This window comes from Trichomycterus rosablanca, chromosome 7 (assembly GCF_030014385.1).
Source record: "Trichomycterus rosablanca isolate fTriRos1 chromosome 7, fTriRos1.hap1, whole genome shotgun sequence".
In the NCBI taxonomy this organism is placed as follows: Eukaryota; Metazoa; Chordata; class Actinopteri; order Siluriformes; family Trichomycteridae; genus Trichomycterus; species Trichomycterus rosablanca.
Window position 1 is genome coordinate 18,029,905 of NC_085994.1, and position 14,583 is coordinate 18,044,487.

Here is a 14,583-nt window from a genome sequence, read left to right on the forward strand (position 1 = left end):
ACGCATTTGACGCATCGTACGTAAAATATGGTGGCGTACACTGATGTTGCGTACATTCGCTGATCTACAAATCATATGTGCAATACTTCACATTCATTTGCTGGACAAAATGCTTTCTAGATCAACGTTTTTGTCCCGTAATGGTCTGCGCGAGGTTTATAAATTGTCCGATGTAGAAATCATGTATGCTGAGGATTTATGTCATTTTCTGGGAACGATGGTTTGAAGATCTGTGTTTCTGTGACCTCCCGTGCTTGCATTGTCCGATCTACAAACCATATATGCTTTGAATTCACAGTCATTTATTGACGTATGCTTTGAAGATGTAACATGTCACGTTGCTTAAAGGATCTTATTTACTTATTTCATATTTTGACATTAACTTTCTACGCCAAATCATTGTGCGAAAGTAGCGTAAATGCTATGATCTACAAATGATCCGAACACACACATTTATCTGTCAGGAGATCAGTTTTCCTACGTTTCAGTTTCTCAGAGGCGGGTCAATCAGTAGCACGCTGGACTGTGGTTGGTCAGTGTCATTATCGTAAAGGCGGAAGGAGACACACATGCAAAGCAACATGCTGTAGTTGACAGAGCAGTGAATAACACGTCCAGTCACTATAATGAAAGTTTTATAAGATCTGTGAGATATATAACATTGTGATGTAAGAACATTTTCATCTAGATCATTCCGTAAGTAAATGAGCTTATTACCTGCTTTCATGTGTGATATACAGTACATTATGTACTGACAGAACAGAATATCACTGAATTGAAATACTAAAACAGAAGTGGAATGTTGTGTCTTATTTCTGTTGGTTTTGCAGTAATGTAAGGGCTTTAATTCATGTTATTATTACTATGTAAACTGTTCTAAATGTTAAACGTGGTCTGCGACTGGTTCTAGACCCAATGGTTGTTTTCCAATGGCATCATTGTGTCTTGAGAGCAAAGGTTTAAAAAACAACTCATCAAAAGCATTTTTGTAATATATTTGTATGGTTTCACGTATGTCAGACCTGATCTGTAGTTAAACAAAGAAAATATTTATATCCTATTTTTTTTGCAAATACACATCCATTATGTCAATGATTCCTGCAATACACTCAGTGAAACGCAGTGAAAACCTTAAAAACATATAAAGAGGTGACAACTATTAATGTTCTAGTCATTTATGAGCAAGAATGGGCTCCTTTTAATTAGTTTAAGAACAAGGATTTATAACAATGCATAAGTTTTTGTGGTTATTTTACCATCCACATTTCATAATATCAATATATTCTGGGGTTTTAACGTGGTCTTTGTGGGTAAAGTACAAGACCAAAACACTAAAGAGTGAAAGTGACAATACTGCATTAAAATCAGAAGTCATTTACTGATGCAAGTCAGATCCAAGACAGTAAGCTTACTTTGCAGTTTCGGAGATTACTTTAGACTTGTGCATGGTGATTTTAATGAAACTCTTGGACATTTGTAATATTTGTATTAATAAAGATTATTGTAATGATTTAGACAGACTTGGCAATGGTTTCATTAAGATAGAACAAGCCACAAATTTTACCTGAAGGCCACTGAGGCTGCAGGTTTGTATTCCAACCAGGTAATAGCTACACCTGATGGAACTAGTCAGTCAACTGAAGTCCAAGAACAACTAATTCATTAAATGTGTGGTCAGATGTAGGTTGTGCCTGGTCAGTAGGTCTGCAGTAGCTCAGCGGTTAAGGTACTAGACCATCCTTAACCTTAACTGCCTGGCCTGTATACAGTTATATAATTGTAAGTTGCTTTGGATAAAAGTGTCTGCTAAACGCTGTATTTGCCCTTTCAAATCATTAGGCCAATTTCTATTATGAACTAAAATCTAATATTACTTAATAACTTAATGTTTATAATGGGTTTATATTTAGAATTTCCAACGGAGATGACAGCATCAAACAGTTTGACAGTGCTGGAGAGCTCTATGCTTGTTGCACCCATCACTGCACTAGAGTTTCTTGGAGATGACTACCTGTTGGCAGGTGAGTGATTGTTTACACATAAATTAACATTTCTTTTTAACTAAGGACAATCATTTTTAAGTGCTAGTTGTGGTTGCATTTTTATTCTATGTTATACACTGATGAGTTGCCCCTAAAATGCAAATGGCAATGCCTATTTGGTAACATTCATGCATTTTATGGTCAGATATACATATATTAAATATTAGGCTTATAGTTGTTACCTGTAGTAGATATCTGTAGTAAAGTGACTTGAACTCATTGATGCCAGATGACCATTTTATACAGAATATATTTTATTGGCTATATGTAATTATGGCATATTTATTTTAAAATATTTGTAAAGTAATATGTTTCAAATTTAGTATTAAACTTTGCAAAAGAAAAGTATTACACAGTTTCTATGGCTGCATTTCAAATTTATTTCTATGGGGTGTATAGTGCACTGTGTAGGTACTATAGTTATGTTAGTACTGTGAGATTTGTTTAATCTCACTTTAGTCTAGCACACCCCAGACCTGGTCAAGCATCCATACAAACGGTTGTGTTTGAGGGAGGGAAGGTTGGAAGGGGTCTCATCTTGCAATTTGTGATTTTAGGGACTGGTCCGTGCATCTGCGCACTTGGGTCATGCTTGGGTCATGTCTGTACACTTGGGTAGCGTGGCTCTCGTTACAAAATACAAGTCTATACTGGAACCCAACACTAACAGGTGATAAGAAGCAGTAGTAGATTGGACACATGTCGGAGGGGGTGTGTGGTGATTGGCTGCCCTTGATCAGATTGGGGATTGGGAATTGGAAATGACTAGATTAAAAGATAAAATTAGATAAAAAGATAAAATAAATAAATGTTGTGTGTTGGTTATTATCATTATCATGATTATTAATATTATTATTATATAATGCCCTGGCTCAAAGCATTTAGACTTTACTAACTAGTCCCTTTACAAGCTTTGAATTGAACTGCTTCTCTTAACACTCAGCTAGATGGCGCTGTGTTGCTAAGGTTATTCATGTTTTACAGAAAACAAATGTTGAACAATCTCTAAAAATACATCCCTGGGGCCAAGGTGACCCCAATTACACCTGAATCTAACTCATATTTGAAGTCAGCTATTTATTTTGATTTAGTTTGAATGTCACTGGCTCACTTTTAAGAGTACTCTCAAGTACATTTGAGAGATTTTTACTAATATACTTGATTTTTTTAGGTGAGGGACCTAACCTATCAGTCTACTGTCTCGGAGCCTCACCCAGACAATATGCTTCACTAAGTGTTCTGCAAAACTACCGCATACATGGAATACGACCCAGTCTTCAAAATAAAAATGAGCATCACGTGACTCTACCTGAAGTGGTGAAGTTGGCTGTTTTTGGTGGGAAAGCTGTGCAACTTGTCAACATCAGACCTAGGAGCCTTGGCTTGGAGGTAGCTGGCGTTCTCATGGAGCTTCAGGATTGGGTACTAGATGTTTCCTGGCTGCAGGGAGAGACCTCCTCATTACTGGGCGTGTGTCTGGCTCATAATGCTTTGCTGTTTCTTGAGCCAGAATCTGGAAATGTGCTTGCCCTTCGCTCATGTGTAGAGGTGTGCCTGTTGTACTCTGCACTTCTGATTGGTCCGAGTTGGGAAACTTCAGTGCTGGTAGGAGGAACCGTGTTCAATCAGCTCATCCTGTGGAGGCCTGGAGGCACCAGAGCAGATGGCCAGTCCCAGGTCGAGAGACGTCTGTTGGGGCACAGTGGTGTTATCTTCAGCGTATGTTACCTTCAGAGCTCTGGTTGGTTGACTTCCGCCTCAGATGATCGCAGCATACGAGTGTGGCATGTTGGCAAGCTTGGTGCAGATGGAGGATGTGGAGAAGAGTCACCCACATGCCTGCGAGTGCTGTACGGACACCAGGCTCGCGTTTTCTGTGTCCGGCTGACATCTGGGTGCGTGTTCAGTGCCGGGGAGGATGGCGCCTGCTTGCTCTGGGAGTGGAAAGGTGAAGGCAAAGTGGGGCGGACTTTGAAAGGACATAGGTCTGGTGGCATCAGGTCGTTGGCTGTGAGTAAGGAGGGTGGATGGGTGGCTACAGGAGGGGCTGATGGAGGCATTCGGCTATGGAGATTGTCTGAAAGGAGCGAACAGGAAAAGGAAAACAAAGAAGGAGATAGACAGACAGATCTGGAATTTAGTGGGCAAGGATGTCCAAAAGTTGTACGCTCAGTGGGGGGACATGGTGATATACTTGTCTGCACCGATGAAGGGGAAGTCTTTTTGTACCACAATGCATCCTGGGATTTAGTTTGGAATGGAGGTTTAGATTTCCAGTCCTACTGTGTGATGGAAGTAGTATGCATGAAATCCCAGGATTCCTGTAAGGTTATTTGGTTGTGTGCTGTAGGCAACCTTACCGGGGGCATCTATGTGTTCCCTGTATGCCAGCCTAGGTTAGGCATATTTCTGCAAGCAGGTGAAGGAAAGGTTCATACTTTACAGTGGGTTCAAGGAAGTCATTTGTGTCTTCTGGCTTCTGGGGCTTATGGAGTAGTCTATAGATGGACTGCAAAGATGATTGAGAATAAATCAGGTCAAGTTTTAAGGTTGGAGAAGCTAAAGCCCTTTGTGCTACCACCTTGCGCCAAGCGATGGCTCACTGCAGCAGTTACTTTTCCTTGTGGAAAGGAATCAGTTTGGGTGTGTGGTGACCGCCGTGGCTCGCTGTTGCTTTACAAAGAAAAGGAAATCGGTGGTGAAGGTCAAGAGGAAAGAAAGAATAAAGAAGGAGCTTGGAAGGATGAAAAGATGGATGGCATGTCTCTGCTCCCACCTGTCAGTGTGCTGTTTGGTGTCCATGGGAAGCAAGGTGTAACGAGTGTGTCTGAGCATCATGGTGTGTGTTACACCTCTGGTCGTGATGGTTGTGTGCGGGTTTTTACAGTAAACGATGACTCTCTGAACATCCGGCGTATCCACCGTGCCAGCAAAGGAATGGAGTGGTTGGATAATGTTATCTTAATTGGTTCTGATATACCAGAGAACCAAAGAAGCAAAGACCAAGACGATGAGGAGGACAAAGAAGAGGACAGGATACCACAGCAAGAACTGGACAATAGACTAGTTGGCCAAGAAGAGACGGAAGAGAAGAGAATGGCAGAGAGAGAAAGTGAAAGTGTTTCTGAGGTCCGTTTTGTAATGGTTGCTTTCCGTTCTGTCCACTTCATTCTGTGGGATCAGTTGAAAAGAGAGACACTTTTCTCTGCAACATGTGGTGGAGGGCACAGGTCCTGGGCTTATATTTTCCCTACTCAAACCCCACTGTCCACTCACACAATGGGACAAGGTACACTCATCTTTATCAAGCAAGGCTCGGTTGTGATGTCTCGTTCCTTGAATTCCACATCCACAGAAGTGACAGGACACACCCTGAAGGAGGGTCTTCATGGTCGAGGCCTGAGCTCCGTTTGCCACCTCGGCAGTATCTCTAAAGGTGAAGCTTCATCTAAACCATGGGAGGTGCTCGTTACCGGTGGTGAGGACACCACAGTGACTGTGCTTGCAGTCGAACCTGAGCATGGTACAGTAAAGGTGCTGGCCATCATAGCTGACCACATCTCAAATGTACGAGCACTGGCTGCGGTCCGAAAAGTAACAAGACAAGAAGGAAGCGCTGACAGGCGGGCACATATACCTTTCTCAACTATGCTGTTTTCTGCCGGTGGGCGGGCCCAGCTACAATGTTATCGGCTACTAATTGACTGGGATGAGCAGGGGAATGGGCCTGTTTGTCAGGTGAGCCAGGTTGCTGGTCACCGTTTGGATGAGCAGTGGGAGAAAAAAAGGAATCGCCACAAGACTGTGAAGATGGACCCAGAGACAAGGTGTGTGCATTTTTGTTAGAAATATAAATGGTTATAATTCTCCATTTAACCAATCATAGGCATAATATCTAGTGCAAGTGATACAATAATAAACAAAGTGTGTTTAAAACATTGTCCATCAAAATACAAAATAGGTTCATCAGTAAGGCTTGTGTTTTGTAATGTTTACAAAATATTGCAACACAACAACACCTGGATGGATGAATGGATGGATGAATTAAATGAAATGCAATGCATTGTATGGGATGGGATAGAATAGACAGTAATGGATAAGATGAAATGGATGGATGGATGAGATGAAATGGATGGATGGATGGATGAGATGAAATGAATGGATGGATGAATGAGATGAAATGGATGGATGGATGGATGAGATGAAATGGATGGATGAGATGAAATGGATGGATGGATGAATGAGATGAAATGGATGGATGGATGAGATGAAATGGATGGATGGATGAATGAGATGAAATGGATGGATGGATGAATGAGATGAAATGGATGGATGGATTAGATGAAATGGATGGATGGATGAATGAGATGAAATGGATGGATGGATGAATGAGATTAAATGGATGGATGGATGAGATTAAATGGATGGATGGATGGATGGATGAAATGGATGGATGAGATGGGATGGATGGATGGATGAGATGGATGAGATGAGATGAGATTGGATGGATGGATAAGATGAGATGGATGGATGGATGAGATGAGATGGATGGATGGATGAGATTAAATGGATGGATGGATGAGATTAGATGGATGGGATGGATGGATGGATGAGATGGATGAGATGGATGGATGGATGGATGAGATGGATGGATGGATGGATGGATGGATGGATGGATGGATGGGATGAAATAGAAGGATGGAATGAGATGAAATGGATGATGGATGGAAGGGATTGGATGGGGTGGTTGGATGGATGGAATGAGATAAAATGGATTGATGGAGGGATGGATAGAGTCTATATTTAGATTATGTTTACCTTTATAGATGTTTAATGTGGTAGTGTGGCAACTTAACTTTTATGGACGTTTGTCTAGTCTTGATTGCACAGTACAGCTTCGTTGTTTGGGTTGCATCCAGCAGACCTGTCTTTGGTGGATCTGTCCACTAGAGATGTCATTGATTAACCAGGTAACTGATTACTGCCAAAAAAGTTATACTTAGATTAATGGTGTTACAAATATTCTTTAAATTCATTTCCAACATCTGATGGTTGATATTTATTAAGAGTGGAGCTACAGAGCTCTACAAAGTGAGAGGGCTGATTTGTTACTCACCCTCACCAGACACGTTCTTTGCACATGCAGATCTGTGTGTAACTATTTTTCAATTGCAAATTACAGACTGCATCTTGCTCCAGTGTAAAAGTACTGTAAAACTTTGCTTATCATCTTATATAACTACACTAATGTTGTCAGGAAGAGTGTTAATATAATGACAGCATCTCTAAAGTTTTAAATGCATGTTTACTTAGCACTTATAATGACCTGATCACTACTGGTTACTATATAAAATCTACATTCTGAATCCTGAAGCTGTTCTCATATTATTCTGCTACATCAGTAAAGCACATACACTTGATAATCACATACAGTTGATTAATGATGATTGTTTATCAGTTTAAAGAAATTGGCACCATTTTTATCCTTACTGGCCACTCTGACACATTTTTTATGAGCATAAATTAACAGTTTTGGTTTTTTTTCTCAACATTTGTTAGAGACATCTGTTCCACATGTAGGTACAGTCTTCATTTGTAGTCAATTGTAAAATTCCTAACCAGGAATTAGGACATGTCATAGAGTTGAATTACATAAACGTATAAAATCAAAATAATAAACCAGGTAATTTAAGTATGAATATTTTCACTAGGTTTTCAGAAAGCTCCAAATAAACCTAAGATTAACCTAAAAGTATTTAATAATGAAAAAGCTGGGATTGATGAAGCCTGATTAAGTTATTTTTTAATTAATTATATATTTTAAGATAGTTAGGGCCCATTTGCACCTACAGACAGGACAAGACATTTACCATAAAACCCAGTAAGCCCATTAAATACACACAGGGGAAATTCGATATTCAGTTTAACAAAAAATGGTTTTAAAATGTAAAAGCAAGGTGATAAAATCATGTTCTAATTACTTTGCACTTTTCGTTGAAGTGACACAATATTATCATGTTTAAAGTGTACACATCCTAATTAATCAGATGTGTTAATTGGATTAGAGTGATAAATAGATGCTGTTTTTTTTTTTTCTTTTTTTTTTTTTTTTTTTCTGTAGTATCTGATTGTAAACATTAGAGGGCGTATTAGCAATACTAGAAGCAAGTGGATCTCACACTCCTATGGTCTTATACTGTACACATGCACTGTTTACATGAGCTGATTGTGTTGACAGCTCTGTATTAATTTGCAGGTACATGTCAATAGCAGTGGTACTGAACACTACAGAGGAGATCATCTTGGCTCTTGCCTGCAGTGATGGAGCAGTGAGGTGTGTGTTTCTGTGTGTAAAATCAATAACACGGCAAGGATGCTTTGCTATTTTGTATCCCGGGGGTTGGCGGATTTGATTGTTGTAGTTGAGGCTGTCACTAACAATAATCTAAACAATCTCTCAGACTTTTCTCAGTACGAGAGGACAGTAGGACAGTCGAGCTGCTCTGGGAGAGTTTTCATCATCAGAGGTGTGTGCTCAGTGCCGCCTCCTGTAGAGTAGCAGACCCACAGGGTAAACGGTAAGTCAATATTAAACATCAACTCTTTGCTACTGCTCTTTTTTTTAACCCTGTATGACTTTTTCTTTCTCACTGCCACCCACCAGTGTGTTGTTGTTTAGTGGCGCTACAGATGGAGCTGTAGCTCTGTGGGATTTGACTACAGCATTGGACAGTAAATCCAAGGACAGCTGGCACGGTGAGTCAGAAGCCTGCTAGAACTGGGTCTGCGTGTATAAAGCACAGTAAAATAGCTGGAAAAGGGTTAGATATATTCCCAGTTTGTTGCATACATTAAATATTAAAGACGTAGCAGGAGCTTAGATCAGCAGTTCTGTGCATATGAACTCAGGGAAGCTGGATTCATGGGTTGGCTTTAGTCATTCAGTTTAAAAGGGAACTGTCCCAAATGGCCAGGTCTCAAAAACTAGCAAAAACTCAAACAGTTTATAAAACAATTTATAAAATAGAGCCGAAGGAAAACCAGTGACATCACAGTGACAATTTTATCTCAAACTATGACTGAAATACTCTGGACAGGATGCCAGTCCATCACAGGGCTTTTGGTTCCTTCCCCTGTCTGTGTTCTTGATTTAGAAATATTTTAGAATATTACCATTTACCCACAGTATCCAAGTAATCAATATTATCCAAGTGTGTGGACTAGAATGCCACTTTTATTCTAATTTTAGGATAAGTTTGGGATCAGTGTCTTGTTGCACAATCTAGTCTTTTTTCTCTCAAGTTGTCTCATTGTTTCTGGAACATTCACTTCCAGCAACTGTTGGTACTTAATTGGATGGGATGGGATGAAATGGATGGATGGATGGATGGATGGATGGATGGACAGATGGATGGATCAATGGGATGAGATGAAATAGATGGGTGAGATGAGATGGATGGATGGATGGTAACTTTAGTTGGTAACTTAAGTCGATTACTTCCCTTATCTACTCAAGCCGTCCTCTGCCACTGACTTCAACACGCCCCAAGATATTTATATGCTACTGTTTTATTCCCCAGATATTTCCTAATAATTAATCTTGCCAAAGGTCATTGTTATTGCTTTCGAAATGGTTCAGTCTTATTTAAGTGCAGTTATGCACACTTTAGACCTTTGAACTTTCGTAGTGCTCTTTTGCTTAATAAAACTCTATTATCTTTTTGTCCGATTCTTAGTCAGCAGCTCATTCAGTATAGATATAAAGGATCTAAAAGTTTATTTAGATCTGCAACTTATCACCGGACATAGACTAAGGTGTAACGTGACACTTATACCTTACAAAGAAGATTAGGAAGGATACCCAAACTTTTCCACATGCCACATTTACTGTTTTGTTCATTTCAGTGAGTTACATTTAGCCAATAAAAAGCTAAATGTGTGTTTAGTTTTGCATACATTAATAAAGTGTGCACAGCATACTTTTCTACACACTACAGAGAAACACATGCCTTGACCAGCCTGCAGAGGCCGCGATTGCAGCAGCAATAGGGAACTCGTTTGATCGTTACCTCCCTCAGGCACAGCCAGTCGTGTCTATGTGGATTTCTCGCTGGTTGATAGCACAGCTCAAGGTCTCAGCAGTATTGGGCTAGTGTTGCATCATCCGAGCGCCCGCTTTTGTTGTAAATTGACCATTACTTTGATATATTTACCTTAATAAAGATGTCAAAGTGCATGTAAATCAGGGACTTGGGTACTGAAATTGCTTTTTGCCATTTTAAACACCTGTTAAGTACCTGACCAGGTAATGAGTTTTTTTTAGCACTTTCTTTTCTCTTGTTGGCACAGCCGTGATTTTGTGTGTTCATGTTAATAATCAGGGCAGCATGGTGGCACAGTGGGTAGTGCTGTCGCCTTACAACAACAAGGGCCTGGGTTTGATACCAGAGTTGGCATGTTCTCCCTGTGGCCATGTGGGTTTTCTCCAGGTGCTTCACTTTCCTCTTACAAGTCCAAAGACATGGAGTCAGGCCAACTGCTGCTACTTAAAAAGAAACTACTAAAAATGTGTGTGTGTCTGTGTGTGTGCGTGCACAGCTTTGGCATTTGATATGAATGCTACTATATGTTTTTCTGTCTCTCAGGTCCATCTGCCCCTTACCTCTCAATTTCCGTCCACCAAAGTGGAGTAAACGCCCTCAACATATTAAATCCTCATGAAGAAGGACAAACGGCTAAAGACACTCTCACTGTGGTCAGTGGTGGAGATGACGGACAGCTGTCAGTACTGAAGATCAGACTACAATTCCAACAAGAGAACGTGTTTCCAGAGCTGCTCTCTCGTTGGTCAGTAGCATTAGCACACTCCGCTCCTTTGACAGCTCTGAGTGCGCTTAGTTCTTCACTTTTGGTGTCCACATCACCAGACCAGCGTGTATGTGTGTGGTCTGTTGGTGACAATGGAATTCAGCACCAGGCGACGACGTTCTCACATACTGCAGACGCAGCAGGACTGTGGGTCTGGCGCACGGAGGGTACTGGGACAGAGGGTGGAGCCTGTGTGGCGGTTTGTGGGCAGGGCTTGCAATTACTGAAGTTAATTGAAAGAGGGACTGGGGAGGGGAAGCAGAGAATTAAGATACAAAAGGAGAGACGGAAAGTGATTTTTGCAGACCGTTTCATCACAGTATGATCTGTAGGAATGTAAACTTTTTACGTACTATTTAAACATTCAGAATAAAAGTATTTTATTGATTTTAATTTCTGGGCTCTTATTTTGTACTTGCAGCTGTGCGTGATAAAAGTGTGTTTTTATTTATTGGCCATGAAGTGTAATGCTGTATGAAACCAAGACCAGCTCTCTGGAAACCTCTGACTGCTTTAGCATTGCGTCTTTGTTCCTTTCCTTTTGCACAAACATGGTGTCAGTTCATTCCTTAAGAGTCCTGGTTTTGGTTAAATGGTGAGGGGTATCGTCCACATCTTCACAAACCCTAGGATAGGAAGAAAATCAGATCCAATTGGAAGCTCAGACAATTGCTATGTTTAAGTGAGACATTATTTGTAATAACATTAGGATTGTTACACCTTGAGTCCACTTTACTCCTACACTAATTAAAAATACTAATAAGATTAGCCATCTAAAAGGTAGCATGACCTTTTTTCATGCCTGAGCCCCAGTCATGTCGAGCTTTTCTATTATCAATTACAATTGGATTTGTGCAGTTAAACAATTATTTTACTGCCAGGGTCTAGTGTGAGTTATAATTTGATGCCTGCAACACACTTAAAAAAGTTGAGATGGGCGAATGTGTACCCATGTCCCATTAATTACACTTTTTAAGAAGCGGCTCAGTGGGTAACACTGTCGCCTCACAGCAAGAAGGTCTAGGTGGAGCGGTCTGGGTCCTTATTGTGTGGAGTTTGCATGTTCTCCCCATGTCTGTGTGTGTTTCCTCCGGGAGCTTCGGTTTCCTCCCACAGTCCATAGACATGCAAGTGAGGTGAATTGGAGATACAGAATTGTCCATGACTGTGTTTGACATTAAATACTTGAACTTATGAATTGTGTGTAACTAGTAACTACCTGTCCTGTCATGAATGTAACCAAAAGTGTCTAAAACATGACGTTAAAATCCTAATAAATAATAAATTACACTTTTTAATTGTTTGGGAACTGGGGATACTACACTGGGGTTGCAGTTTTGCAAGTGGCATTTTTGCCTTTTATTGTTTTATACAAGACTTCATCTGCTTTTAATCTGTGGTCGCTGTCGTCTAATTCACCTCTTTATTATGCACCATAAATTTTTAATAGGAGCATGTGCACTCTGTGTCTACAAAGCTATGCTGTTGTAGTGTGTGCAGAATGAGGCCTGGCATCATCTTGCTGAAATAATTGAATACCATTGCCTTAATGGCAGAATGTGTCTCTCTGAAATCCCAACATGCACCTCAGTGTTAATGGTACCTTCACACATATGTAAGTCACCTATTCTGTGGGCACTGATGCACCTCTATATAATGACAGGTGTTGACTTTTGCACCTATTGCTGATAGCAGTCGAGATTTTGACATATGTTTTCTCCTGAAATCAAGCTGAAATGTGGACTTATCAGACAACAGCATACATTTCCACTGTCTTTGGGTCTATCTAAGATTAACCTAAGCCCAGAGAACTAATCATTTGTGCATAAAAGTAATGCATGGCTTCAATGCAACAGTGAACTGTTAAGTAACAACTGTTTTTCAAAGTATTCCCAAGCATATTTGGCTACTTAATCACACTGGCAGGGCGGTTTCTCATGTAATCCTATCTGACGGCTCGAAGGTCAGCACCTTCAACAGTGGTTTTTGACCATGTCTTACTCAGAGTAAAATTTCTCTGGATTCGCTAAATGTTTTCCCAATTATGTTTGTTAGATGGTGAAATACATGAATTGTTTGCAGCCTTGCATTATGAAATGTTCTTTTTGAACGTTTGACAGTGGTGAGCCATGACCCATCATTTGCCCATCAACAGAGCTTTTGGAGGATCTTCCTTTATACTTAATTATGAAACCCTTACCTGTTACAAATAGTCCTGTGTATTGTGGAATGTGGGTGGCACGGTGGCTAAGTGGGTAGCACCGCCTCACAGCAAGATGGTCCTGGGTTCGATCCCCAGGTGGAGTGGTCTGGGTCCTTTCTGTGTGGAGTTTGCATGTTCTCCCCGTGCCTGCGTGGGTTTACTCCGGGTGCTCCGGTTTCCTCCTACAGTCCAAAGACATGCAAGTGAGGTGAATTGGAGATACAAAATTGTCCACGACTATGTTCAATACAGCCTTGTGAACTGATGAATCTTGTGTAATGAGTAACTACCATTTCTGTCATGAATGTAACCAAAAGTGTAAAACATGATGTTAACATCCTAATAAACAAACAAACATATTGTGGAATGTTTTAACATGGTTTTAACATGGTGTAACTTAAATATTCTCCTGTCCCAATTTTTTGGCTGTGTTGCAGCCATTAAATTAAAAATTTGTTTATTTACAAAATAAAATTTAGTTGGTCAAGTTGAACTTTTGTCAGTTAAATATGGGTTCAGGATAATTAACTAATCACAGATTCTCATTTTTCATTTAATTTTACAAAATGTCCCAACATTTTTGAAAATGGGGAAACTATGTACAAAAATTATGAGACACCTACTGGTGCCTATCCACTTTAGATACCATAAAATGCAAATAAACTATCCCAATTGTCAACTTCTGTATTGTACCATGAGAGGAAAGAGCACTTACATTTTTAAGGTTAAGTTTTTGTATTTTGTGCAGTGAAATGACCTTCTTAGGTCAAGTGCAGGTTTACCTTAGTGTGTTTGAGTTATCGCTCTATGTCAACATATAGATTGCATGCTTGTGTGAAACAAGGGTTAGTATCAGGGGGCTTGGTTGCATTGGTGAGCATAAATATTTCACAATCTTCTCAGATTTCTTTTTGTTCATGTACTTTCTGGCTGCCAACCACTCAAACAAACACCTGTAGCAGTGGGAGAGGGGAGAGGAGGACAAAGAATTCAGTGCTGTTAGGATGTCTGAGTCACTGGTACTGCTGGTATACTGCAGTAATAAATATGCACTGAGGGAAAGTGCTCATTTAAATGATAAATAGGTATAGACATAGATATGGACATGTGGTAATATCTGAACTATGTAGAATAAAGTAGCAGAAAGAGCAGAGAGATAAAACCTGAGAGGACTGAGCATCTGTAACTACTGCTTAGAAAAAAGTAAAGCAATCCAAAGGTATGTCTAATTTTTTGACCATGGTTTTGAAATGTAACATTTGCATTATGGATGTCGTAATTACAATTTCATTTATAATTACAGCCAATATTTTGTGGATGATCAGTTTGTGTGGAAGTGCGCTTTGGAAAAGCCATGTCTCATTACAACAGATCTTTAAAAGATGACTCCAGTGACAAAGAAAAACGAACATTGCACAGACAAAAGAGAAAAGGGGCCAAAAATATTGGTATAGAGAGTTCTGCCAGCAA

General features: G+C 40.0%; 1 protein-coding gene across 1 annotated transcript; it reads left to right on the forward strand.

Annotated features, from left to right (window-relative positions):
- The first annotated feature begins 644 nt into the window (after nucleotides 1–644).
- wdr6 (WD repeat domain 6) lies at nucleotides 645–11,303 on the forward strand. The gene is made up of 7 exons (XM_062999081.1): nucleotides 645–696; nucleotides 1,911–2,021; nucleotides 3,214–5,869; nucleotides 8,299–8,376; nucleotides 8,504–8,620; nucleotides 8,707–8,798; nucleotides 10,688–11,303. The coding sequence occupies exons 2-7, from the start codon at nucleotides 1,925–1,927 to the stop codon at nucleotides 11,233–11,235; spliced, it is 3,588 nt and encodes a 1,195-aa protein (XP_062855151.1). The 5' UTR covers nucleotides 645–696; nucleotides 1,911–1,924; the 3' UTR covers nucleotides 11,236–11,303.
- Nucleotides 11,304–14,583: the final 3,280 nt, after the last annotated feature.